Source organism: Hyperolius riggenbachi, chromosome 6 (genome assembly GCF_040937935.1).
Source record: "Hyperolius riggenbachi isolate aHypRig1 chromosome 6, aHypRig1.pri, whole genome shotgun sequence".
Taxonomy (NCBI): domain Eukaryota; kingdom Metazoa; phylum Chordata; class Amphibia; order Anura; family Hyperoliidae; genus Hyperolius; species Hyperolius riggenbachi.
In genome coordinates this window covers 99,309,191-99,333,538 of record NC_090651.1, presented here as the reverse complement: position 1 = coordinate 99,333,538, position 24,348 = coordinate 99,309,191, and the positions used below count along the sequence as shown (strand labels likewise).

Sequence of the window (24,348 nt, the reverse complement as noted above, 5' to 3'; positions counted from 1 at the left end):
GCATATCCTGCTTTGCAAAAAAAAATTTCCTCAATGTGGCATATGTGATGAACATATCAAAACGGCTATGAGGAATTATCATTAAAGTCGAAGTTCAGCAAACTGATTCCTGGGTAAAGCTGGTTGTCAAATTTCTTGTATAAAAGTTTGCGCTCTCAGACTTCACATCATCAATATGATTGCACGCTTATCATCCCCCTTTCAGTGTGTCACTCACCAGATCCTCTGGTTAATCAGACCAAGTTGCGCCTCTGGGGTGTATGGCTTGAGACACACAACGGGTTCAGCACACTTCATGTCTTAGCCCAGTTCCAGGACTGGTTATGCCTTGTACATCCTGCATTTTTACTTCCACTTTGATCCCCCCCCCCCCCCCCCAAAAAAAAAGTTAAAGAATGAAGGTATAAAAAGAGTTGTTATACTGATGCAGAAAGTATTTCTTTTTTTTTTTCTTTTAGATGAAAGAGGAGACGGAATCAGAGATGCCGCACCTAGAGACTGTTTTCACTGGTGAAGATGTATGGGATGAGAGCTGCTCATTTTATGGATGTACATTGACAGCTAATTGCACAGTGCAGCCTTCCTCTGAAACCAAAGATGTACAGCACAGTGTACAGTCTAGCCATGAAGTAAGCCTGGTTTTTTAGAAGCCCAGTCTTGCATAGGAAAGGATTGTATTTTGTAAGCAGAAAATGTTTAATACTGGGTACAATTAGGGCTGTTGAACTGGTACAAAAATCATCCAACTTAAAGTAACACTGAGGAGTTCCCGAATTTAAAAGACCTCACTTACCTTGGGTTTCCTCCAGCCCACCGCAGGCCGCAAGGTCCCCTGGCGTCCTCCTGGCTCTTCTCCGTGCGCCTCCGCCGGCCCACGTTACCAGCGACACCCGGGTCGGGTGTCAGGCCGGCTCTTCCTGGTTCGTTACGCCGCTTGTCATCACAGCGGCCGACGTGACAGGTCTGCGCATGCGCGGTTTTCCGCACATGTGCAGACCTGTCACGCCGGCCACCACCTTGCTGAAAAAAGCTTCTACCTTTTCTATATCTGATAGAGAAAAGGCCAGGGCCATTTTCTGCGAGGGAGCTGAGCTATGCAGCGCAACCTGGCTTAAATTGAGGTTTTAGTGAGTTTTTTTTTATTAAAACGGACAATGTGTTGGGTCATTCAAACTTTTAAGCATTAGCATACCTCTGTTTTGTTTTGTTTTTTATGTACCCTCTATACTGGAGTATAAGCTGGCCCCCCAACTTTTGCCTTAAAGTGAACCTAAACTGACCTAAAAAAAAAATGCAACTTACCTGGGGCTTCTACTAGTTCCTTGCAGCCACCCTGTACTGTCAATAAGTGTTCATCCGGTCCCCCCCCCCCCCCACACCGTCACTCTTCTGGTTGGCGACTCAACGTGCCACTGTACGTGCGCTTTATCGTTCATGCGCCCATCTCCTGGAGTGTTCTGACACTTTTTTTGTACTGCGCGTGTGCAGAATGTTCCCATGCATAGGAGCAAGATCAGAAGGAGCGTGTAGACTGGGGCACCGCATCGAAAGGAAACTAGGGAGCTGCAGGGAACCGGAGGCTCATGCAGTGATGGCACGGGCGGTAGGGGGCTAGTAGAAGCCCCAGGTAAGTGAATACATGTTGGACGATGCTCAGCTGCTCATACCACTGGGGAGGGGGGAGCTGGGGTAGGACATGACAGACAAGACTAAAAGGAACCGCTACTCATACCACTGGCTTTTGGAACGACATATGCTCGGTAGAATTATGACTTGTGTTTAAGTTGAGACCCCCCACTTTTGGGCCACTTTTTTAGTCACAAAAATGTGGCTTATACATGAATATACAGTATATGGTATTTTAGAAAAACACTTCACTTAAGCTTAGGATATAGCTGTAGAGTAGCTGTTAAATAGAAATCAAAACTACAGGTAGTCCTCGGTTAACAAACGAGATAGGGACTGTAGGTTCATTCTTAACCTGAATCTGTTCTTAAGTCGGAACATTGTGCCATCTCTGTCCCCTGTACCTCCTATGTGCCCCCCTGTGCCTCCAGTGTCCCCCTCCGTGTCACCTCTGCCCTTTGTACCTGTTTATACAAGTTTAAAAGCCATTTTTTACTTTGATTTTTTTTAAATCGATTTTCTCAAAAACTACAAGTTCAATTTGAAAATTATTTTTTTTTGACTTGTTCCAATGGAAACAGAGAATCCATGCCGTTTGTATCCGCGAGTCGTTCGTAAGTCAGGGACTACCTGTAGTTCTTGGTGAAAGAACATGCAGAGGGTGCAGACATCAATGGGGCCTAGACAATCCAGCTGTGGGTAAATGTAAGAGTGATGTGCAGGTACTCTGCAGGAAAATGATAGGGCTATTCATCTACTAAACACTCTTCAAATTACGGTAAATATATATCCGTACTCCAAAATTATATTGCTATATAAGAGGCATGCAAGCTGCAAGACTAATATTGCAATAAAGGAAAAAGAAAGAATCCTGTTAAATCAGATGCACCACCAATAATAATCCTTATTTATATTCAATTTCAAAAAATCAACCTATATGCAAGGAGTTCAACACAGTTAAAATCACTTAAAATGGTATGACACACAGCAATTAAACCACCACCCCTATAAATAACTACCACCAAATTTAATAACCTATCAAATTAATAGATTTCATGAGCAAAGGGAGATGAATCATATACAAGTGGTACAGGAGCTGACTATAATTAAATGTGTTAACAATCAAATGTACTTGATTAACTACTCAAAGACCGCTGCACGCCAATGGACGTGGCCGCAGCGGCAGCCCCAGGACCGCCTAACGCCAATTGGCATCAGGTCCTGGATCCGGCTACTGAAGGAGATTGCGCGCAGGGTGCTCGCTCATCTGCTTCTTGGGGGGGGAGCTCTGCCCCGTCTTCAGTCTCCGAGCGGCTGTTGCCGCTCGGGAGACTGTTAGACAGCGTGATCGCCGTCTATTTACACAGTGCAGCGCTGCGATCAGCAGCAGCGCTGCACTGGGGACAGCCGTGTGACACGGCTGTCCCCCTGGGGACAAGAGAGTGATCGGCTCTCACAGGCAGAAGCCTATGACAGCTGATCGCCTGATTGGCCGGCTTGGGGGAGGGAGGGAGGGGTTTTCAAAAAAAAGAAATAATTAAAGAAATAGTAAAAAACATTTTAAAAAACGAACATAAATATTGATTAAAAAACAAACAAACAACTGGGGGGCGATCAGACCCCACCAACAGAGAGCTCTGTTGGTGGGGAGAAAAGGGGGGAGGGGATCACTTGTGTGCGGTGTTGTGCGGCCCTGCAGCTTGGCCTTAAAGCTGCAGTGGCCAATTATGAAAAAAGAGCCTAGTCTTTAGGGGGGTTTACCACTGTGGTCCTCAAGTGGTTAAACAAATGACAGCTCATAAAAAATGATTACTCTTTTTGTAATCTTAAAATTATACACAAATGCCAGTTTGCATAATCGCTCAGCTGGATGTCGCAATAGTGACTAGAAAGGCCAAAATCATAAGGAATGTAGTTTCAAAATGGATCAATTAACCCTGGCAAAAATGGAGTTTGATCTTTTTTTCAAGCTGCATAAATTTGCATGCAAAATTTGCATAAAACGGCATCAACACATAATTATTTGGATCTCATTTACCATCCCTATTAGTGACACAACTACTGCACATGTGCATAAAAGATTCCTTTGTACACATCACATATACAGTCACAATCAGAAATGTATATCTATTTTAAAAATACAGTGACTGCTTTATTGCAGCAGCACAAGTAACAGTTTTTTTGATTGGTTTATTATTTCATTTTTGTGGACTAAGCACAGCTATTACTGTATTTACAAGTTATTTATGATGACTATTATCTGAGAGCGAGAGAACATTTTATCATATTTTTTTCTTATAATTACAGTTTATTTCATGACTCTGACCCCAGGTACCCAAAAATTGTTCAGCCCTGGGTGCAATTGTGTAAGGTGGGGTTCACACATATCCCTGTAATTTTTGGCAGTGGTTTTGAGGACACTATTTACTTTAGTATGCATTTTTTCATGCATTTTATTTTTTTTTTATTTTTTCTTACCGCAGATAATGAAAGTCAATTTTATACCCTGCCTTACTCTACTTAAATGTTACTGGAAAAATGATGTGATCTATGTGTGTTCTGGCTAAGCATAGCATTACACTCACTCCTTCTATTTTTTTTTTTTTTTTTTGTATCTGCACACACTGCAGCCTGCCATTGAATTTGTATGTCTGCTTCTGTAACCAGTTCTGTCGCTGCTGTCAGTGAATGGCATGACAACTTTTGGTGCCCTGTCACATTATTTTCACCCAAAATTCTTAGTGTGCACTTTATGCCTAACGCTAGCACCATCCAACTGACAGCCCTACAGTTCACTGACCTTATGACCAATACAGAGCCAGCTAATTTTCACTGTCACGGTGGTTCAGCAGCCTTCTCAACCTTACTATGCATATTGCAGTTTTCTGTGCATACTGCAGTGTGAACATACCGTAACTGTGTTTCATATTCTCTCTGTTGCAGAAGGCATTGGACAGCAAAGTCAAGCAAGATCAGCAAGAGGGATCCATTTTAAAGGTAGGCTGAGCAAACTTATATCGGCATTTGGCACTCTCTACTTGAGGACAGATGGAATAGAATGTTCTTGGGGCAGTGGTAACTGGCAGTCTATATATTTAATAGGCTACGTGCCTCACCCTTTAAGCAAGAAGAAGAGGTAGCGCCCTGCCCCCAGGGCCGGTCTAAGCAGAAAAAGGGGCCTGTCCAAGCAAGAAGAAGTAGCACCCTGCCCCCAGGGGCGGTCCTAGACTTTCCGCCGAGCTGGAGGGGGTAGCGGGCAGGAAGGGGGTATTGCGCACAGCGGCGGGGAGGGGGGTCGTACCCCTCCCTCACCTGGGTCCCCCATCTGCGCTCCCCCTCTAGCTTAAAGTTCAGCAGCAGCCGCCGCTATTAGTGAGAGGCAGTGGGCGGGGATGACTCACCTCTTCCGCGTCCCAGCATGCGGTCCACTGTCGTCACTTCCTGCAATGCCGTCCACTTACAATACAGTGGGCGGCAATGCAGGAAGTGACGACAGAGAAACGCTGAAGAGGTGAGTCATCCCCGCCCGCTGCCTCTTACTAATGGTGGCGGCTGCTGCTGCTGAACTTCAGCTAGAGGGGGTGCGCAGATGGGGGGGCCCAGGTGAGGGGGGGTCAGACGCCCCTCCCTGCCGCTGTGCCCAATACCTCCTTCCTGCCCGCTACCCCCTTACGCTGCCTCTTAATCATAGCTGCGGCTGAACTTAAGCTACGGGGGGGCGCAGGTGGGTCACAGGGCCCCTAGTGGCCAGACCGCAAATTGCCTTCCAATCGGTTTCAGCACACAGACCATGCAAGCTGTGGTCGCGATCAGTGGGCAGAAACGGACAGAATTTGGGCAGCAGCCCGACCAGAAGGGAGCCTGTGAGGTACGGTAATTACAAATTACACACTATTTCAGGGTATAACTGCCATCACTTCTTTCCTGGGCCAGAAGCTTTCCTGGGCCAGAAGCACCCACTGACTAGCTATTTCTAGACCTGCAAATAAAACGGTTAAACACACTCTATTCTGTCTACCTAGCGACAATGGTAGCGTCTCTCCAGAAGTCTGGGTTCAGTTTCTGTGTATAGCTGAATAATAGGGTAGCTGAATAAACAAAGGACGTTTGAACGTCGTTTATTAAATATGCAATATGAATAATTAATATATACAGAAAATTATTAAAATCAACAATTATTGAGACATTAGTAGCGCAGTTTGAAAAGAAAAGGATAAAATACTTAGGTTCGTGGAAAAAGGACCTTTTGTGGGAAAACTTGTAAAGTTCAGTTAATTTCAGGCAGGAGCAAAGTTCAGACAAGATCGCCGCCACTGGTCCTCAGAGTGGCAGCAGGCTCCCAGGAAGATGGAATATGGAGGAATGAGGTCCGCCTGCTGGCAATGTGCTTTTGATGAAGCTGGTTTGGGGGTGTGGCAATGCCGGCCCCCTCTGAGTTACCAACCAACCACAGTTCAAGTCCTTGGGGAGAGATTTAGGCTTAAACTTCTAAAATGCCATAACTCATAAACGGTACATGTCATATTTAGGTAGATAGCAGATTCCTGATTGTCAGAAAATACCGATTAATATGACATCAGACATGGCTAGGGCATCAGATCCAGTTCTTGAGAAGTTTGATAACTTGGTTGTAGGGGCCCCTGGCCCCTCTCGGCTGGTATCAAAAGATGCAGCACGGTTCTGCCAATCCAATGATACCGTTCTCATAACTATTCTATTTACGGTATTCCGTAAATATGCAAAAGATCAAAACTCTATGTTTTCCTAGGCTGGCTGGATGGCTCCGATCTGTCTGGCCCCCAACTGTGAGGGCAGCCGTTCTCTGAATAGAGTCACCATTTGGTGACTGGGGACATCTTGGACACAAGCATTGTCCAAGCTAATTAGCAAATCAAAAGACATCCCGCACCTAAGTTACTGCCAGTCCTCTGGAAGAGGAGAAAACTTGTATTTTACAAAACCAGGAATGTCAATTCTGATCGCTGCAATGACTGGCAAATCTGACCAAGAAATCGGAAAAATCGACAGCGAATCTTCCAGGTTCGCCTACGTTCCTCCCGGCTGTTCCGTGACAGCTGGGAGAAAGAGAAATTCCAGGTTGCTACAGGTAGCCTCTACACAACCAATCCAGATTCTATTGATCTAAATCGCAATCGATGCAGAGAATCGATTGTGATCGCATTTGCTTCACGGGCGGTTCTAGGACGCGTCTGCGACCACGCAACCGTCCGTGACAGGGGACCCAGGTGAGGGAGGGGGGTTCTGACCCCCCTCCCCGCCACTGTGCCCAATACTTCCTTCCTGCCCGCTACCCCCTTATGCGGTGTATGCTATGCTGCGGGTCGGCTAGTACAGTATAATCTCGTTATAGTAAACTCCAAGGGAGCAGGAAAACTGGTTTACTATATCAGAAATTGTCCTAGAAAGGACCCAGTATACCTGGTGTATTTTCTGCTGCAAAGGACCAACTCTGTCCTGACATTTGGCACTACTCAGGGGCAGATGTGTGTTCTTGGTGGTAGTTGGCACTTTACAGCATTTTATGTGGAAGTGGACCTCTACTCCAGGGGGTATTGAGTATTTTGTGTTCTAGGGGGATGTGTTTATTTTGTGTTTTTCTTTATTGGTGGTGGGCAGAGGGGCAGCTCTGTGTTCCTGGTGCTAAAGCAGGCATTTTTGTGCTTTGATGGGCAACAAATAGCTTGTGTTCTCGAGTACAGTGGGTAGTCGGCATTGCTGGGAATTTCATGTTTTTAGAGTGCTCTGTGCCCTGGTTAGCAGAGGGCATTCTGGAGGCATGGCATTCTGTGTACTGGGGAGAGGAGAGCACACTGTGTCCAGGACAGGAGAGGGCATTCTGTGTCCTTGTGAGTGGAGGGTATGCTGTGTCATTAGGTGCAGAGGGTTCTTTGTGTCCTAGGTGGCATGTATCTTAGGCATTTAACACACATAATTGCACTACAATTGCAAGCCTATGCGACTTTGAGTGCCTCTAGTGCGATGCAATTCAGTGGACTATGGTATCCCAATGCAGTGCATCACAGCATAACTTGTATGTCAACAGTGGCAGTGAAAGTTACTTTCTGTTGACTGTATTCTTCACTGTAACCAATGCTAGTACAATGCTACATTTCCCCTCTGTTGGGCTCCAGTTTTCTCTTTGTCCTTCAGGATGGCTTTCTCCTGAGAGGAGACTGGCCCACCCCTGAAAGGAAACAGGCAAATTAAATTAATTAGGCCCTGTCCATATAAGCTCCCCCTCCTTCTAACACCTGAGGTACAGGCAGTTAGGGAATCTGAGGTGAGGGAGCCTGTTGGTACCTGCCTTAAGGTAGATGTTATATCCCTTTTTTTATATATCCAGCTGCAGGGGAGCTACCTTGTCTGGTGCTCTGTCTGATCATGTATTAGGTAGGGATTTTGCCTGCATGATCATTTTCCTATTCTGGGCCCTGTGGGGCGAAGGGTAAGGACCTGTAGCTGCTGCCTCCCAGGTGTGCCAGGATGTGTTTGGTACATTTAAAAAAAAAAAAAAACTTTGTTGCGACCCTACCGGCGTGTGTGGTGATTCCACAGCATCTTCTGCGTCCTGGAAGACGATGGGCCAGCCTGCAGTACTTCACCTCTGTCTGCATTGATAGCAGACACGTGTGTGGCCGGTGTAATGTCAGATATTGCAGCCCTGCACGTTTTGCAGCCCCGCATGCGCAGTTGGAGCCTGCGCCCCATTAAATTGTGCAGCCACGTAAAACGTCATAAATATCTCCGCTTCCGCACCATGTACACCCCTGAAATTTTCAGTGGAGGGAGGGGACCCCCAGATCTAGCTCTGTGCCGAATTGCAGCCCCCGAGCCCCGCTGGTTCCCGAGACTGATTGCAGCAAACCTATCTCGGGAACTAGCGGGGCTAGGGGGCTGCAATTCGACACAGAGCTAGATCTGGGGGTCCCCTCCCTCCCCTGAAAATTTCGGGAGTGTACGTGGTGCGGAAGCGGAGATATTTCAGGTAAATAATGTCTAACTTCCCACTGAGCATGCGCAATACTCAGTGAGGAAGGCTGCTTCCGGGCGGCAATATCTGACATTACACCGGCGGCGTCTTCCGTATTGTGGGAGACGATAGGTCGGGACTGATGTACGCTTCCGCCCTCTCTCTGATGACGTGGCAGGAAAGGGGGAGCGCACCGCCTATAGGGGCGGGCTTCCCTTCCTCGTGGTTTTCAGCATCTTCCATATCGGGAGACAGCGCGGCCGGACAGGGGGGAGGGCAGAGCAATAGGGTGCAGCTGGCCACAATAAAACTTTAAACCCGCAGCGGGCGGGTTAGGCAGCAGATAAAGTTAGCTAACTGAAGTCAGTAGGGGAGGCGGTGCTGCCGAGGCATAACATTAAGAGCCTCTTTGGAATCATGCAGACAAGGAGACAGCATGGAGCAGTCAGAAGCTGGACCTGATGCCACCCAACAGTCCGTGGATGCACCTGAGCAGGCAGTGAATGCTCCACAGCTACTGTGACTCCTCTCCTCTAACCTCATTGCTAATATAGGTAGATATTATCTTATGGGGGCTTGTTTTTCGTGTTTGTTGCAGGTTGTGAAGCACACTGACAAAAGGTGTAGGAAATGTGATGTTAATTTACCATCGGGGTATTAAAGATCTCAGTGTGTAGATTGCATAGCTAAACAGTCCTCTACCACTTCTACCCCTGTTGATACAAATGCTACCAATAGAGCCATGTTAGACCTTATGAATGCGATGAAGGCTGAACTAGCTACCACATTTGCTGCATTAAGATCTGCCCTTCCGGTTCCAGTGCAGCCTGTATCTGAACCGCAGCAGCTATCCTACATTGAAGACAGTCAGATTCCTGGTGTGTCAGGGATACCCTCTTTTCAGGACAGACAGGCCCAGTTACAACCTTTTGATAATGTGTTACCCGTCCTTCCATCTCAGTCTCTATCGCAGAGTTTCCCTCATGTGCAGATACTTAGAGGGGATTCTCAGATTGGGGGTATAGAAACTATATCTGAGGAGGCGGAAGAGGAGTTCATGGAGGAGGGGGAGGCCAGAGACTCTGATGTATCTCCTGAGTCTGGTCCCTCTAGAACCTCGCAATACTTTTATAGTGCTGAGGATACTTTGGAATTGCTAAAGGCCATTTATGACTCTGAACAAATTCCTGAGATTGCACCAATGACCTCTGCGCAAAACGAGATTTATAGAGGGTTGGAGGGTCAGCCAACTAAATGCTTCCCTGTACATTCCGCTATTAAGCACATTATCTCATCACAGTGGAAAGATCCGGAAAGGAAATTGTTCAGTCCTAGGTATTTCAAGAGATAAGGCTCCATGGGCCAAATGTCCAAGGCTTGACGCTCCTGTGGCTCAGTATTCCAGAGGGACTGACCTTTCATTTGAGGATATTGGCAAACTAAAAATTCCAATGGATAAAAAGGCTGAAACTTTGTTGAAAAGAGCCTGGGATTCAGTTTCCTTTTCATTTAAAGTGAGTGTTTACCAATTTAAAAATAAAAAAGTCGGATACTCACCTAAGGAGAGTGAAGGCTCGGTCCTAATGAACCTCTCCTCTCCCCATGCCCGGTCCCGCGCAGGATCCCCGTGGCAGTATTTGACCAGTTCGGTCAAATACTGCCACTTCCGCATGCCGAAGGGAGCTTTCGGAAGCCTTCGGGAGCTCTCGGGATCCCGAAACGGGCCGCTCCTTACTACGCATGCGCGAGCGCCCTCTATGAGGCACTCGCGCGTGCGTAGTATGGAGTGGCCCGTCTTCGGAAGCCCGAGTGCTCCCAAAGACCTCCAAAGTCCCTGCGGCGGCGGACGCGAACGGAGGAGCCAGCGCAGCACCGAGGGCACCGGGAGAGGAGAGGGAAGGCTCATTAGGACCGAGCCTTCCCTCTCCTTAGGTGAGTATCCGACTTTTTTATTTTTAAACTAGTACCCATTGGCTTTAAGCCAGCCATATCCTCTATCTATTTGGCCAGAAACCTGGATAAGTGGATAACCGGTCTTAAGAAGCATCTGGTGGAGGGTACTTCTCATGAGAAGATATTGTCTTCCTTGTCTGTGATAGTTAAGACGGTGGCTTTCTTAGCAGATGCAGCTTCAGAAAGCCTCAGATCTGTAGCTAAGACTGCGGCCTTCATCAATTCAGCCCGCCGGGCTATTTGGCTCAATACATGGGAAGGTGATCTGGGTTCCAAGCATAAATTATGTGCAATGGAGTTCCAGGGCGAATTAAGGTGCCCATACACTGAGCCGATTATCGGACGATCAATCTCAAAACGATTGACCAATCAATCGATTTGCGGCCGATTTCGATTGATTTCAATCGATCTGACCTGCTGGAAAATCTAGGAAAATCTGTTGAGATGGCTTATTATTTTGCATTGTACCTAATGGAAATCTGATGGCAAAAAATGCCATCAGATCGATTTTCAATAGATTTCATACTGAAATCTATTGGAAATCTGTTCCTAGTAAAAAATAATGTTCCTAAACACATCAGATAGATCGGAAGAACAAAGAGAAATCGAGAGCCCAATATGGTGTAATATTGTTAAGTTGGTTGTGGTTTAAAGGGAACCAGAGAGGAACGGTGGGTGGAAAAAGATAAAGATTTTATACATACCTGGGGCTTCTTCCAGCCCCATAAGCCTGAATCGCTCCCACGCCGCCGTCCTCAGCTTCCTGGATCCGCCGGTACCGGGCCCGTCACTTCCGGCGGACGCGGCCAATTGTCCGCATCACAGGGGCTCCCTCCATACATGTACGCATGCGGCTGCGCAGTTAGCGGCCACATGCGTATCAGTATGGGGAGAGAACCCGGTGATGCGGAGAATTGGCCGCGTCCGCCGGCCGACTTGCCGACTCGCGGCAATGACGGGACCCGGTGGCGGCGGTTCCAGGCAGAGGAGGACTGCGGCGTGGGAGCGATCCGTGCGTATGGGGCTGGAGGAAGCCCCAGGTATGTATATTGCATCCTCTCTGGTTCCCTTTAAAGCAAAATATTTAGATATACTCGCAAACATGGGTTACAAATAGGCAACCACTTCAAGTGCAGGTGGGGAGTATTAGAACCTGACCCCACTCAGGTTTTTAAGATGTCGCTCTCTGTAGATAGGAAACGGGGTAGCACTCCTTCACCGAGGGTGGAATCAAGGTTTCAGCAAGGCTTGGTGTACAGAGGCACCAGAGTAGAATAAAAACGTTTAAAAAACGTCTAAAAGAGGGGGATGTACAGGTGGACTTACCTCCCTCGAAAATATAAAACTCAATTGAGTCACAATATATCAATACAAAAATTGTATCAAACTCCACTTAGTGCAACGCGTTTCACAGGTGTGTTCCTGCTTCATCAGGCAAACAGGAGCATAACTCAATGAGTCTAAATGCAGAAGTGAGCGCCTCGCATTTAGACCCATTGAGTTATGCTCCTGTTTGCCTGATGAAGCAGGACCACACATGCGAAACGCGTTGCACTAAGTGGAGTTAAATACATTTTTTGTATTGATATATTGTGACTCAATTGAGTTTTATATTTTCGAGGGAGTTAAGTCCACCTAAACATCCCCCTCTTTTAGACGATTTTTAAACATTTTTATTTTACTCTGGCACCTCTGTACACCAAGTCTTGCTAAAAAAACATCAAATAGATCAGAGATCTATCTGATGATCTATCTGCTGCTAATCTAACAAGTGTATGGCCTGTTTTACTCTTTGCGAAGGATCTGGAAGCAGTACTTGAGAGATCCTCAGATAAGGCCAAAAAAATTCTCAGATAAGAAAAAGAAGCAAGTTCGTTAGCCGGGGGTCCTTACTAGAACAAAAGAACTGGGGGGAGAGTCCAGAAAGTGGACCTATAACTCCAGTAAGGGAAAGTCTTCTTTCTTGTTCAACAGGACAAGAAATCCCAGCACTCCCAAGCCTGACAAGTGACAGAAAGCCTCAGGTCGGGGGGAGACTTCTTTCATTTTTTCCAGCTTGGGAAAAGATTACGTCCAGCCAGTTCATATTAACCTAATAAAGAACGGGTACAAGCTGGAATTTTGGTCCCGACCTCCCCCCAGCAGACTTGTAACAGGGACCCTCAAGGATCCAGACAAGGCACAGGCCTTATTAGATTTAGTGACTACTCTATTATCCCAAAATGTAATCCACAGGGTAGATCAACAGTAGAGGACCACTTCAAGGGGTTTTACTCCAGGGTTTTTTTCATAATAAAAAAAACCCTGGGGAAAGTTTTGGATGATTTTAAATCCGAAACCTCTGAACCCTTACATTGTGGAGAAACACTTCCGCAATGAGAGCATCGCCTCTGTCCGAAATTTGATATGGCCCCACGCCTTTATGGCGACTATCGATCTCGAAGACGCGTATCTGCATGTACCGATTCATCCTCGATACCAAAGGTATCTAAAATATGCAGTCTGGTTCGGTGACAGCGTTTGCCACTATCAGTACCGAGCTCTTCCTTTCGGAATATCCTCAGCCTCGAGGATATTCACGAAGATTGTAGCAGAGGCGGCATTCCTCCATCTCCACAATGTAAGAGTTCTCCCGTACCTAGACGACTTTTTATTTCTAGCAGACTCTGTAGCGGACTTGCACAGGGATCTAAATGTTTCTGTTCAGGTCCTTTCGGACCTGGGGTGGCTAATAATCAAGGAGAAGTCCAACTTGCTTCCAACCCAAAATTTTATTTTCCTAGGACTACTGTGGGACACAAAACAGGAGAAAGTGTTTCTTCCACAGGACAAGGCAGCAAAATTGCTGGTAAGATTACGACAGTTCAGGTCAGATCAGACAGTACTGATCAGAGAGGTTATGTCGCTACTAGGACTAATGACGTCCACCATTCCAGTAGTAGAGTGGGCCCAGGGGTGCCGCCAGCATACAAGCAAGTCAAGCCCCCGTTTGGGGCCTCACATTGCATGGAGGCCTCGCTCTGCTGCTGGCGGCGGGCGTGTGGACACCAGGCGGAGCGGCGGGGAGAGAGAATTTCCCACGTCCCTTCCTCGATCCTGCCAGCTTCTATCTACTTCCTGTCCTGGCGCCTGTCACTATGGTAACAGCGCCCCCTGTGATGACGTAACCGCATGTCATCACAGGGGGAGCTCTTACCAATGCTACGTGCATCGGGAGAGGATGAAGATGGAAACTGTGTGCAGGATCCAGGCAGGTAAGTGGAAACTTCACTCTGGCCGCTCCCCCCCCCCCCTGCTGCGCACATACTGGGGCATATTCCTATGTAACCTATACTGTGGACATATACCTATCTAAGCTACACTGAGGGCATATACCTATCTAACCTATACTGGGGGCATATACCTATCTAACCTATACTGGGGGCATATGCCTATCTAACAGATAGTGGGGGCATATACCTATCTAACCTATACTAGGGCAAATATACTGGCTACCTATATTGGAGGCACCTACCTATCTAACCTATACTGAGGGCAACTATATGGGCTACCTATACTGGGGTGGGACCTATAGCTGGCTACCTATATTGCGGGCACCTATACCTGTCTCCACGTTGGGGGCGTATTTTATGCCTCGCCCTGGGTGCAATTTAGCCTAGAAACTGCTAGTATTTGGCCCCACCCACATCATGTTTTGGCCACACCTATTTTTTGATGTGGCATGCTGCGTGCACCGCTTTGTTTTGAGGTGTGGCTATCCATTTTTTTTTTTTTTAGCAGCGCCGCTTCTTTCGTGGGTTGGGGCCTCAAGTTATGGACTGCTTGGGGCCACCAGAACCTTAGCTGCACCCGAGTGGGCCCAGGCTCACACTTGGACACTACAGACTTGGCTACTGAACACGTGGGACAGCACACAGGCTTTGCTGGACAAACAGGTTACAGTTCCATATAAAAAGGAATTAGCGCTCCTGCTGTATCCGCTGTCCAAGAGATCAATATGTAAAGTCCTGTATATTCAGTTCTGTGCCAAACTTTATCTCCAGAGAGCAAATGGAATGACCACCACCACCTCACCCTCAGAAGTGGGCACTCACCCTTAGAAGATGACCCTCGGCTAGATGGGTCTCAAGCGCCTCTGGGATATTTTCAGGCAATCCCCTGCCTATATTGGCTCCTTAAACAGTTTTAACCGACAGCAAGTCCACAGCATTCACCTCAAATAAAACACATATTCCTTCCCATAGCGTAAAACCATACGAAAAGTTTAATTTATATTAAAAATGCACACTCACATTCCAGTAGTATTTTGAAGAGCATTGGAGTTTTATAGGGCTCTACCGTTTTACGTTGCCCACCTGGCTGGCTCTCTGTGTCCGCATGGATAACCGTACTTTGGTCTCCCCGCACGCCACGCCGGCTGACTTCCGCTTCTGCAGGCCACGCCCTACTAGTTTTGTCCTATTGGACTCATCAGGAGCATGCGCAGAAGTTTCCGTAACACGTATTTATAGCCGCATACCCGCCCCGTTCCTCCCCCAGAACCTAATTGGCTTTACCGCTGCTTCCGCGTTCTAGCCACCTTGGAGCGCAGGCTGCCAATTAGATGTATTATACGTACCCTCCCACTGAGGGGACGTATGTTCAGATCCCTCACTCCCACTGAGAATGGAAATTCGTTTTCTCAATAAACGCATAAGACGCTTAATAAGACGCATAAGACGCCTGCAAAACGCTTGAAAAACTTAGAAAGGTTTGCAGAATTTAAATCGTTGCTACAGCAAATCCTGGAGCCAGCCAATCTGGCCCTCATGAAATGCATCAAGATTACAATATACTTATACAATCCACATCATTTCCCATCTTCAGCCCACCCACTTCTTGAAATACATACACAATCCAGATCTATCGATATCGCAAATTCACATACACATACGATCCAAAAATATTAGCGATGCCCAGTAATTCTAGTATGCAAAATTATAGTGGAAAGAGACACTCATACATCAAAAACTGAATCCCCACCGTTGAAAATCTCATAAAACTTAACAACTAAAAAAATATTAAACCCCTCCATTAGTGTTTATATTATGGGGTAAACGACCCTGTATATCTAAATTAGTGTTCAAACATAAATCAAAATATATGCTCATCCACTCTATTCTGCACACCATTATCACCTGGCTAGGATGTGTTTATACGGTCCCCATCAATCATTACTAAGATAACATATGAGGTCAATCTCTGCATTTAGCCCTTTTGGCTTTAGAGAATTCATGTGATGTATCCACCATGTTTCCCTTCTAGAAACCTCTCTAATCATATTCCCACCCCTCCAATGTGCATTCACCTTCTCCAAACCACAAAAAGACATTACTGATGAATCACAGTTATGTACTTCCCTAAAATGTGATGACAATGTGTGCCCCCTTAGACCTTTATTAGCATTGCGTATATGCTCTCCTATGCGTTCTCTCAAAGGTCTAGTAGTCCTTCCTATATACTGAAGTCCACACGGGCACCATATCATATATACAACATTTTTGTCATTACATGAGATAAACTGACGTATTTTTGTTCTTTTATTATTAGCATATCCCACCACTTCCTGCATACGACTTGTATTTATCTCCCTACACCCCTTACACTTCCTACAGGGGAAAAAACCTGGTTGCTGCCACCCCTGTAGTCTTTCTCCTCTACTTTTAGGTTCCACACAGCTTGGCGCTAAATAATTTCTCAAATTGCGGCCTTTTCTATATATAAAATTTGGTTTAGGAGGTAGGATCTGTCTAAGCTCTGTATCGGACGTAAGAATGTCCCAATACTTACCTATTATCCCCTGCACCGTCCTATATTGTTCATTATAATCAGAGATAAATGCTACTTCATATTTCTTATTTACTCCTCCCCTTTCGTTATCCTGCAGTAATTCCCTTCTATCTTTATTTCTAACATCTGTTAGTTGTATTTGTAAAAATTCCTCGTACCCTTTTTCTATAAATCTGTCTACCAGCACCTGTGCCTGTGAATCAAAATCATCTAACCCAGTGCAGTTACGTTTCACCCTCATCAGTTGGCCCTTTGGGACATTCTTTATCCAATTTGGATGATGTCCACTATGTACTGAAATATACCCCTTGCGGTCTGTCTCTTTAAAGTAATTTTTTGAAACCACTACCCCCTCCACTATAGATAGTGATAAATCCAAAAAGTGAATAGTTTCACTGTGAGCCTCATATGACAATGTAATATTAACTTCATTATTATTAAGTGCTTCAACATATTGTGCCAAACCCTCTTTAGTGCCCCCCCATATTATAAACAAGTCGTCAATATACCTTTTCCAGGTTAGGACCTGGTTAGACCCCTCCTGTGCCAACACCTCTTGTTCCCATTTTCCCATAAAGAGGTTTGCCAAGCTGGGGGCAAACCCCGCCCCCATGGCACAACCACTATGTTGCTTATAGTAAGCAAAATTGCATTGAAAGATGCAGCATAATAATATTTTTAAAGAAAAGCATTTCTTAGTTACAGCTGATACAAACCCTGCAATACATCGGCAGTGTGTCTACATCCTGCTTTCTTGGGAGCAGACATTTTGATAACATCCTGTGCTTTTAAATTAGCTGCTCTGCTGTGGCAGTCAGGTGACACAGGGGAGAGATCAAATTACAGTGGTGATTAGTCATAGATGAAGGGGGCTTTTCTGAGTGCTTTGCTGGGCACTTTGCATGGCTGTGGGTGCTTTGCTCGGGGGCTGTGCATGGCTGTGGGTCCTTTGCTGGGGGGCTGTGCATGGCTGCTTTGCTGGGGGGCTGTGCATGGCTTCGGGGAGGTGTCTTTGCTGGGTGCTTTGCATAAATGCAGGTGCTTTTCTGGGGGGCTGTGCGTGGCTGTGGGTGCTTTGCTGGGGGGCTATGCATGGCTGTGGGTGCTTTTCTGGGGGGCTGTGCGTGGCTGTGGGTGCTTTGCTGGGGGGCTGTGCATGGCTGTGGGTGCTTTTCTGGGGGGCTGTGGGTGCTTTGCTGGGGGGCTGTGCATGGCTGTGGGTGCTTTGCTGGGGGCTATGCATGGCTGTGGGTGCTTTGCTGGGGGGCTATGCATGGCTGTGGGTGCTTTGCTGGGGGGCTATGCATGGCTGTGGGTGCTTTGCTGGGGGGCTATGCATGGCTGTGGGTGCTTTGCTGGGGGGCTATGCATGGCTGGGGGGTATTTGATGGCTGGAAATGCATGGGAGGGGGGGAGGGGGGGGGGCTATGGGCTTTGCTGGGTGCCTTGCATAGCTGGGCGTGATTTGCTGGGCTGGGGGAGCTTTGCTGCAGACCTCCAATCAGGGCGACCAGAGAGGTGGAGAAAGGCAGAGCAGCGCAGCGCACTCGCTACCCGCCCGGACCCATACACTTCATATGCGGAAGTTACATACATAGTTACATAGTTATTTTGGTTGAAAAAAGACATACGTCCATCGAGTTCAACCAGTATAAAGTACAACACCAGCCTGCTCCCTCACATATCCCTGTTGGCTCCCTCACATATCCCTGTTCAATGACACTTCTGCATTGAAGTGTTCGGGTCCTGCGGGTCTCGCGTGAGCTGGCAGCTGCTCTGCCTCGCTGGTGCGGTCGCCCTGATCGGAGGTCTGAGTAGCGGGGGAGGAGAGGGGAGCTGAGATTTCTGGCGGTGGGGAGAGGAGAGCAGCTGGCCGGCAGTAAGGGGGACTTCGGGACTTGGCCGGCCGCGTGAAATCACAACGCGTTCTGGCCGGCCAAAGTCCGATAATCACACGCATTTCTTACTTTGGCCGCAAGAGCCGGCACCTTCGCATTCTGACCGGCCAGAACCCGAAGTGGCCAGACTTCGGGTTCTGGCTGTAACATATATAGAAAAGGCCGCAATTTGAGAAATTATTTAGCGCCAAGCTGTGTGGAACCTAAAAGTAGAGGAGAAAGACTACAGGGGTGGCAGCAACCAGGTTTTTTCCCCTGTAGAAAGTGTAAGGGGTGTATGGAGATAAATACAAGTCGTATGCAGGAAGTGGTGGGATATGCAAATGATAAAAGAACAAAAATACGTCCGTTTATCTCATGTAATGACAAAAATGTTGTATATATGATATGGTGCCCGTGTGGACTTCAGTATATAGGAAGGACTACTAGACCTTTGAGAGAACGCATAGGAGAGCATATACGCAATGCTAATAAAGGTTTAAGGGGGCACACATTGTCATCACATTTTAGGGAAGTACATAACTGTGATTCATCAGTAATGTCTTTTTGTGGTTTGGAGAAGGTGAATGCACATTGGAGGGGTGGGAATATGATTAGAGAGGTTTCTAGAAGGGAAACATGGTGGATACATCACATGAATTCTCTAAAGCCAAAAGGGCTAAATGCAGAGATTGACCTCATATGTTATCTTAGTAATGATTTATGGGGACCGTATAAACACATCCTAGCCAGGTGATAATGGTGTGCAGAATAGAGTGGATGAGCATATATTTTGATTTATGTTTGAACACTAATTTAGATATACAGGGTCGTTTACCCCATAATATAAACACTAATGGAGGGGTTTAATATTTTTTTAGTTGTTAAGTTTTATGAGATTTTCAACGTTGGGGATTCAGTTTTTGATGTATGAGTGTCTCTTTCCACTATAATTTTGCATACTAGAATTACTGGGCATCGCTAATATTTTTGGATCGTATGTGTATGTGAATTTGCGATATCGATAGATCTGAATTGTGTATGTATTTCAAGAAGTGGGTGGGCTGAAGATGGGAAATGATGTGGATTGTATAAGTATATTGTAATCTTGATGCATTTCATGAGGGCCAGATTGGCTGGCTCCAGGATTTGCTGTAGCAACGATTTAAATTCTGCAAACCTTTCTAAGTTTTTCAAGCGTTTTGCAGGCGTCTTATGCGTCTTTTTAAGCGTCTTTTAAGCGTCTTATGTGTTTTTTGAGAAAACAAATTTCCATTCTCAGTGGGAGTGAGGGATCTGAACATACGTCCCCTCAGTGGGAGGGTACGTATAATACATCTAATTGGCAGCCTGCGCTCCAAGGTGGCTAGAACGCGGAAGCAGCGGTAAAGCCAATTAGGTTCTGGGGGAGGAACGGGGCGGGTATGCGGCTATAAATACGCGTTACGGAAACTTCTGCGCATGCTCCTGATGAGTCCAATAGGACAAAACTAGTAGGGCGTGGCCTGCAGAAGCAGAAGTAAGCCAGCGTGGCGTGCGGGGAGACCAAAGTACGGTTATCCATGCGGACACAGAGAGCCAGCCAGGTGGGCAACGTAAAGGGGTAGAGCCCTCTAAAACTCCATGCTCTTCAAAATACTACTGGAATGTGAGTGTGCATTTTTAATATAAATTAAACTTTTCGTATGGTTTTACGCTATGGGAAGTAATATGTGTTTTATTTGAGGTGAATGCTGTGGACTTGCTGTCGGTTAAAGCACTGTCTAAGGAGCCAATATAGGCAGGGGATTGCCTGAAAATATCCCAGAGGCGCTTGAGACCCATCTAGCCGAGGGTCATCTTCTAAGGGTGAGTGCCCACTTCTGAGGGTGAGGTGGTGGTGGTCATTCCATTTGCTCTCTGGAGATAAAGTTTGGCACAGAACTGAATATACAGGACTTTACATATTGATCTCTTGGACAGCGGACACAGCAGGAGCACTAATTCCTTTTTTATATGTATAATTTTTTTTATTTGGTTTAAGGAGCGCACCACCATATATTTAAAAGCGGACTCTCATATTGGTCAGCGCAGTCTGTTGAAATTGAGGTTACAGTTCCAGACTATGTATTGGAATCCCTGGCATGGTGGGAGAATCCTAACAGACTGCAGTTAGGTCGACAGTGGGTGCAGAGAACTCCCCTAAAGGTCTTCACGGACGCCAGCAGTTGGAAGCATCAGGTTCAGAGGAAATGGCCAAGGGAAGTGCAGGTCAGGTCATCGAATTACAGGGAGTTGTTAGCAGTGCAGATGGGTCTACTCTCTCTAGCCCCTCACATTCTGAACAAGGAGGTCATTGTATTTACCGACAATATAGTAACTGTATTGTATCTCAGAAAACGGAGGTACCAGGGTACTGGACCTCAGAATGTTAGCATTAGAGGTGATCTCTTGGGCAGAGAACAATTTGGTTTCTCTCACAGCAGCTCACATTCAGGGCAAGCTGAACAGATGGGCAGACTCGCTCAGCAGAGCACCAATAGAGTCAGAGTGGGAACTAAACCAGGAGGTGTTCAACTCTTTAGTTCAGAAATGGGGACTACCCATACTAGACCTGTTCGCAACTCCATCCAACACAAAGTTGACAGATTACTGCTCCCTTCATCCTGCCTCTCCATCCAACAGACTGGATGCGCTATCAGTATCATGGCCACAGGGACTTCTGTACGCCTTTCCCCCATTCAATCTAATTCCAAAAGTGCTCTGACGCATAGAAACTTTGAAGTCTCAGGTGGTGTTCATAGCCCCTTGGTGGCCGAGGAGAGCATGGTTCCCCTTTGTACAGAGACTAACTCTGAGGGGTTCATGGCATCTGGGTTCCAGGCCAGACCTTCTATTCCAGGGGAATCAAATCCACCCGAATCCAGACCAGTTCAAGCTGACAGCATGGATCCTGAGTGGCAAATCCTAAGGAGGCAGGGGTTTTCAGACAGAGTGATCGCAACTGTTCAAATGTAGAAAGCCTAATACTAGGCAAATCTACTGTAAAGTTAGGAATGTTTTTTGTTCTTGGAAACAAAGGAAGAAAGTGAGCTCTAATGGTTTACGTTACATTTTGGAGTCCCTCCTGGACAGAGTAGATTTAGGTTTATCGGCCAGTACACTGCGAGTACAGGTGGCCACTCTTTCGGTTTTTCTTAACAAGCAACTTTCGGCAGAAATCGATGTTAGAAATTTTTTGAAGTCAGTGACTAGGTCACAACCATCACCTTCGAAACTCGTGCCTCCTTGGGATTTGTCCAAAGTTCTCCGCTTCCTTATGTCCAGTACCTTTTAAACCTCTTGCTGATGTATCTTTGAGACATTTAAAACTTAAAGTTGCATTCCTGGTAACCATCACATTGGCCAGTAGAGTGAGTGATATCCAGGCCCTGTCCATCAAAGAACCATATATGATCATCCACAATGATAAGATAGTTTTCAAACCTGATCCTTCCTATCTACCTAAAGTTGCATCTGCATTCCACAGGTCTCAGGAAATGGTTCTACCATCCTTTTCAACAAATCCAAAGAATGACAAAGAGGTGGCATTAAGTACTTTGGATGTACGTAGAGTAGTTCTGATATACTTACAAAGAACTAAGTTGTGGCGGAAGAGTAGACAATTGTTTGTAGCATATGCAAGCAAGCGTAAGGGACTACAGGTATCTAAGAATTCGATACCCAGATGGATCAAGGATCTCATAACTCTAGTCTATAGGGAATCAGGTCTAAATACCTCGATTGGTGTTAACGCACACTCTACAAGATCTTTGTCTACGTTGTGGGCAGAGAAGTCGGGCGCCTCACTCAAACAGATGTGCAGAGCCGCGACTTGGTCTGGTCATGCGACCTTTGTCAAGCACTACTGAGTGGAGCTCCTGTCAAGCCAGAATCAAACATTCAGTCGCAAAGTGCTTCAAGCTGTGGTCCGTCCCTGATGTAAGATTTTTCACTGATCTCTCGGGAGGAAGCCATCCTGAAGGACGATGAGAGAAGGACCCGGCTACTTACCGGTAGTAGGGTTTCGACGAGTCCTTCAGGATGGCTTCCGCAACCCACCCTTTACTAATATTAATAGATGTTTATGTATGTTATGTATATGGGTGTAGTTTTCTCTTGTATGAAACTGAGTTGGTTAGGAGGAGGGGGAGCTTATATGGACGGGGCATAATTGATTTAATTTTTTAATTTGCCTTTCAGGGGTGGGTCAGTCACCTCTCGGGAGGAAGCCATCCTGAAGGACTCGTCAAAACCCTACTACCGTTAAGTAGCCGGGTCCTTTACAGGGATCGCAACACAGCCTCCACAGTGACTCCGACACTACTTATGCCAGAAGATCAGCAGGGCTGCCAGGAAGCTGGCATTGTTTTCAAGGAAATAAATATGGCAACCTCCATTTCCCTCTCACCTTTTAACGCTTCTTTGTGTAATTTATGTGGACCACAGGCGTTGTGAAGGGGTGTGGTTGCATATGGCCTGTGAGCAGACATGTAGAATACTGACCTGCAAAAGTGATCATTCCAGCCTGAATTAATAGAATACTTATGGTAAATTTCTGACCGAAATGTGATGCCATAATCGAAATTTGGAACATTTACATCCACAAAGCACTATTAAGCATTTCCTAAAAATCGTAGCTGGCTGCAGATATTAAACTGGAAGTATTACAGAAAGTTTTTTGCCTCACAGGCATGAGCAGTATCTTTTATTTAACCACTTTAGCCTATCTGGATGAGTATACTTGTGCAGATAGGCACCGCTCAAGTCTAACTGGACATGTACCCACGTCCAGTGTTTAAAGCGGAATATAACCCTGCATTTCAACTTTGCTCTAAAACATTATTTACAGCATATAATATGCAACCAGCATTTTTTTTTTTTACTAGACCAGCATTGGAAGGGTTACACACAGAGCTTTAAAGTTCCGTGGAGACAAATGCTACCGCAGCCGAGGTTTAGATAGATACATTTTAGTAAACACAATGTAACAAGTGAGGAATGGGACTCTCTCTGTGTCCGGGAGCAATTGAGGAATGTGACTCTCTCTGTGTCCGGGAGCTCCTGCACAGTCAGTGTGTCACATTCCACACTTTTTACATTGTGTTTACTTAAATGTATCTATCCAAACTTCGGCTGCGGCAGCATTTCTCTCCATGGAACTTTAAAGCTCTGTGTGTAACCCTTCCAATGCTGGTCTAATAAAAAAAATGCTGGTTGCATATAATATGCTGTAAATAATGTTTTAGAGCAAAGTTGAAATGCAGGGTTATATTCGGCTTTAAGTGGTGGGTGCACGCGCGACCGCCGCTCAGACTCTGCGGTATTTCCGTATGGGCGGTTGGGGAAGGGAAGCAAGGCTTCACCGAACCAATCGCAGTGCCTGTAATGAATGGACATGACAGCCTCCATATCCCTCTCACTTCAGTTGTCCTTTAAAGTAAAGACAAATGAAACACTTCCTGGTAATCCAGGGAGTGATTCTATCACCATCTAGTGGCAAAAAGTTAAATTACACACACCACAAACTTTTAATTAAAAAATGAATATAATCTCTTCCAAAGCAGAACCCCACCCCAGTTACCAAGAAAACAGATGTTGGAGTACTGTAGGGCATAGTTCCCCAACCCTGTCCTCAAGGCCCACCAACAGTACATGTTTTGCAGAAAACCACAAACATGCGCAGGTGGAGTAATTAGTGTCTCAGCAGAGCTTATAAAATGCCTCTCTGGATTTCCAAAAAACATGCACTGTTGGTGGGCCTTGAGGACAGGGTTGGGGAACATTGTGTGTAGGGGGCAGAGGGGAAAAAGAGTTTAACTTACCTGGGGCTTCTAATGGTCCCCCGCAGACATTCCGTGCCCCCACAGCCACTCGCCGATGCTGTGGTCCCTGCCGCTGGTTCACTTACGGAATTTGCGACTTTAAAGTCACAAAACCACTGCAGTAAAGCGCCTGTGGGGCCTTGTCTGACGTCAGCGGGAGCATGGAGAAGGCCGCGCAGGCACAGTGGCACATTTCGGAAGTGAATCGGCGGTGGAGACCTGAGCATCG

At 46.3% G+C, this 24,348-nt stretch overlaps 1 protein-coding gene across 2 annotated transcripts in view; it reads left to right on the top strand.

Moving 5' to 3' along the window:
* The window catches only part of TDRD5 (tudor domain containing 5), an 88,510-nt gene that overhangs the window by 54,812 nt on the left and 9,350 nt on the right, over positions 1 to 24,348 (top strand). For both annotated transcript variants that reach the window (XM_068239734.1, XM_068239735.1), the window contains exons 11-12: positions 459 to 629; positions 4,570 to 4,623. In XM_068239734.1, the coding sequence (XP_068095835.1) occupies positions 459 to 629; positions 4,570 to 4,623 (225 nt within the window). The remainder of the gene's footprint in view (positions 1 to 458; positions 630 to 4,569; positions 4,624 to 24,348) is intronic.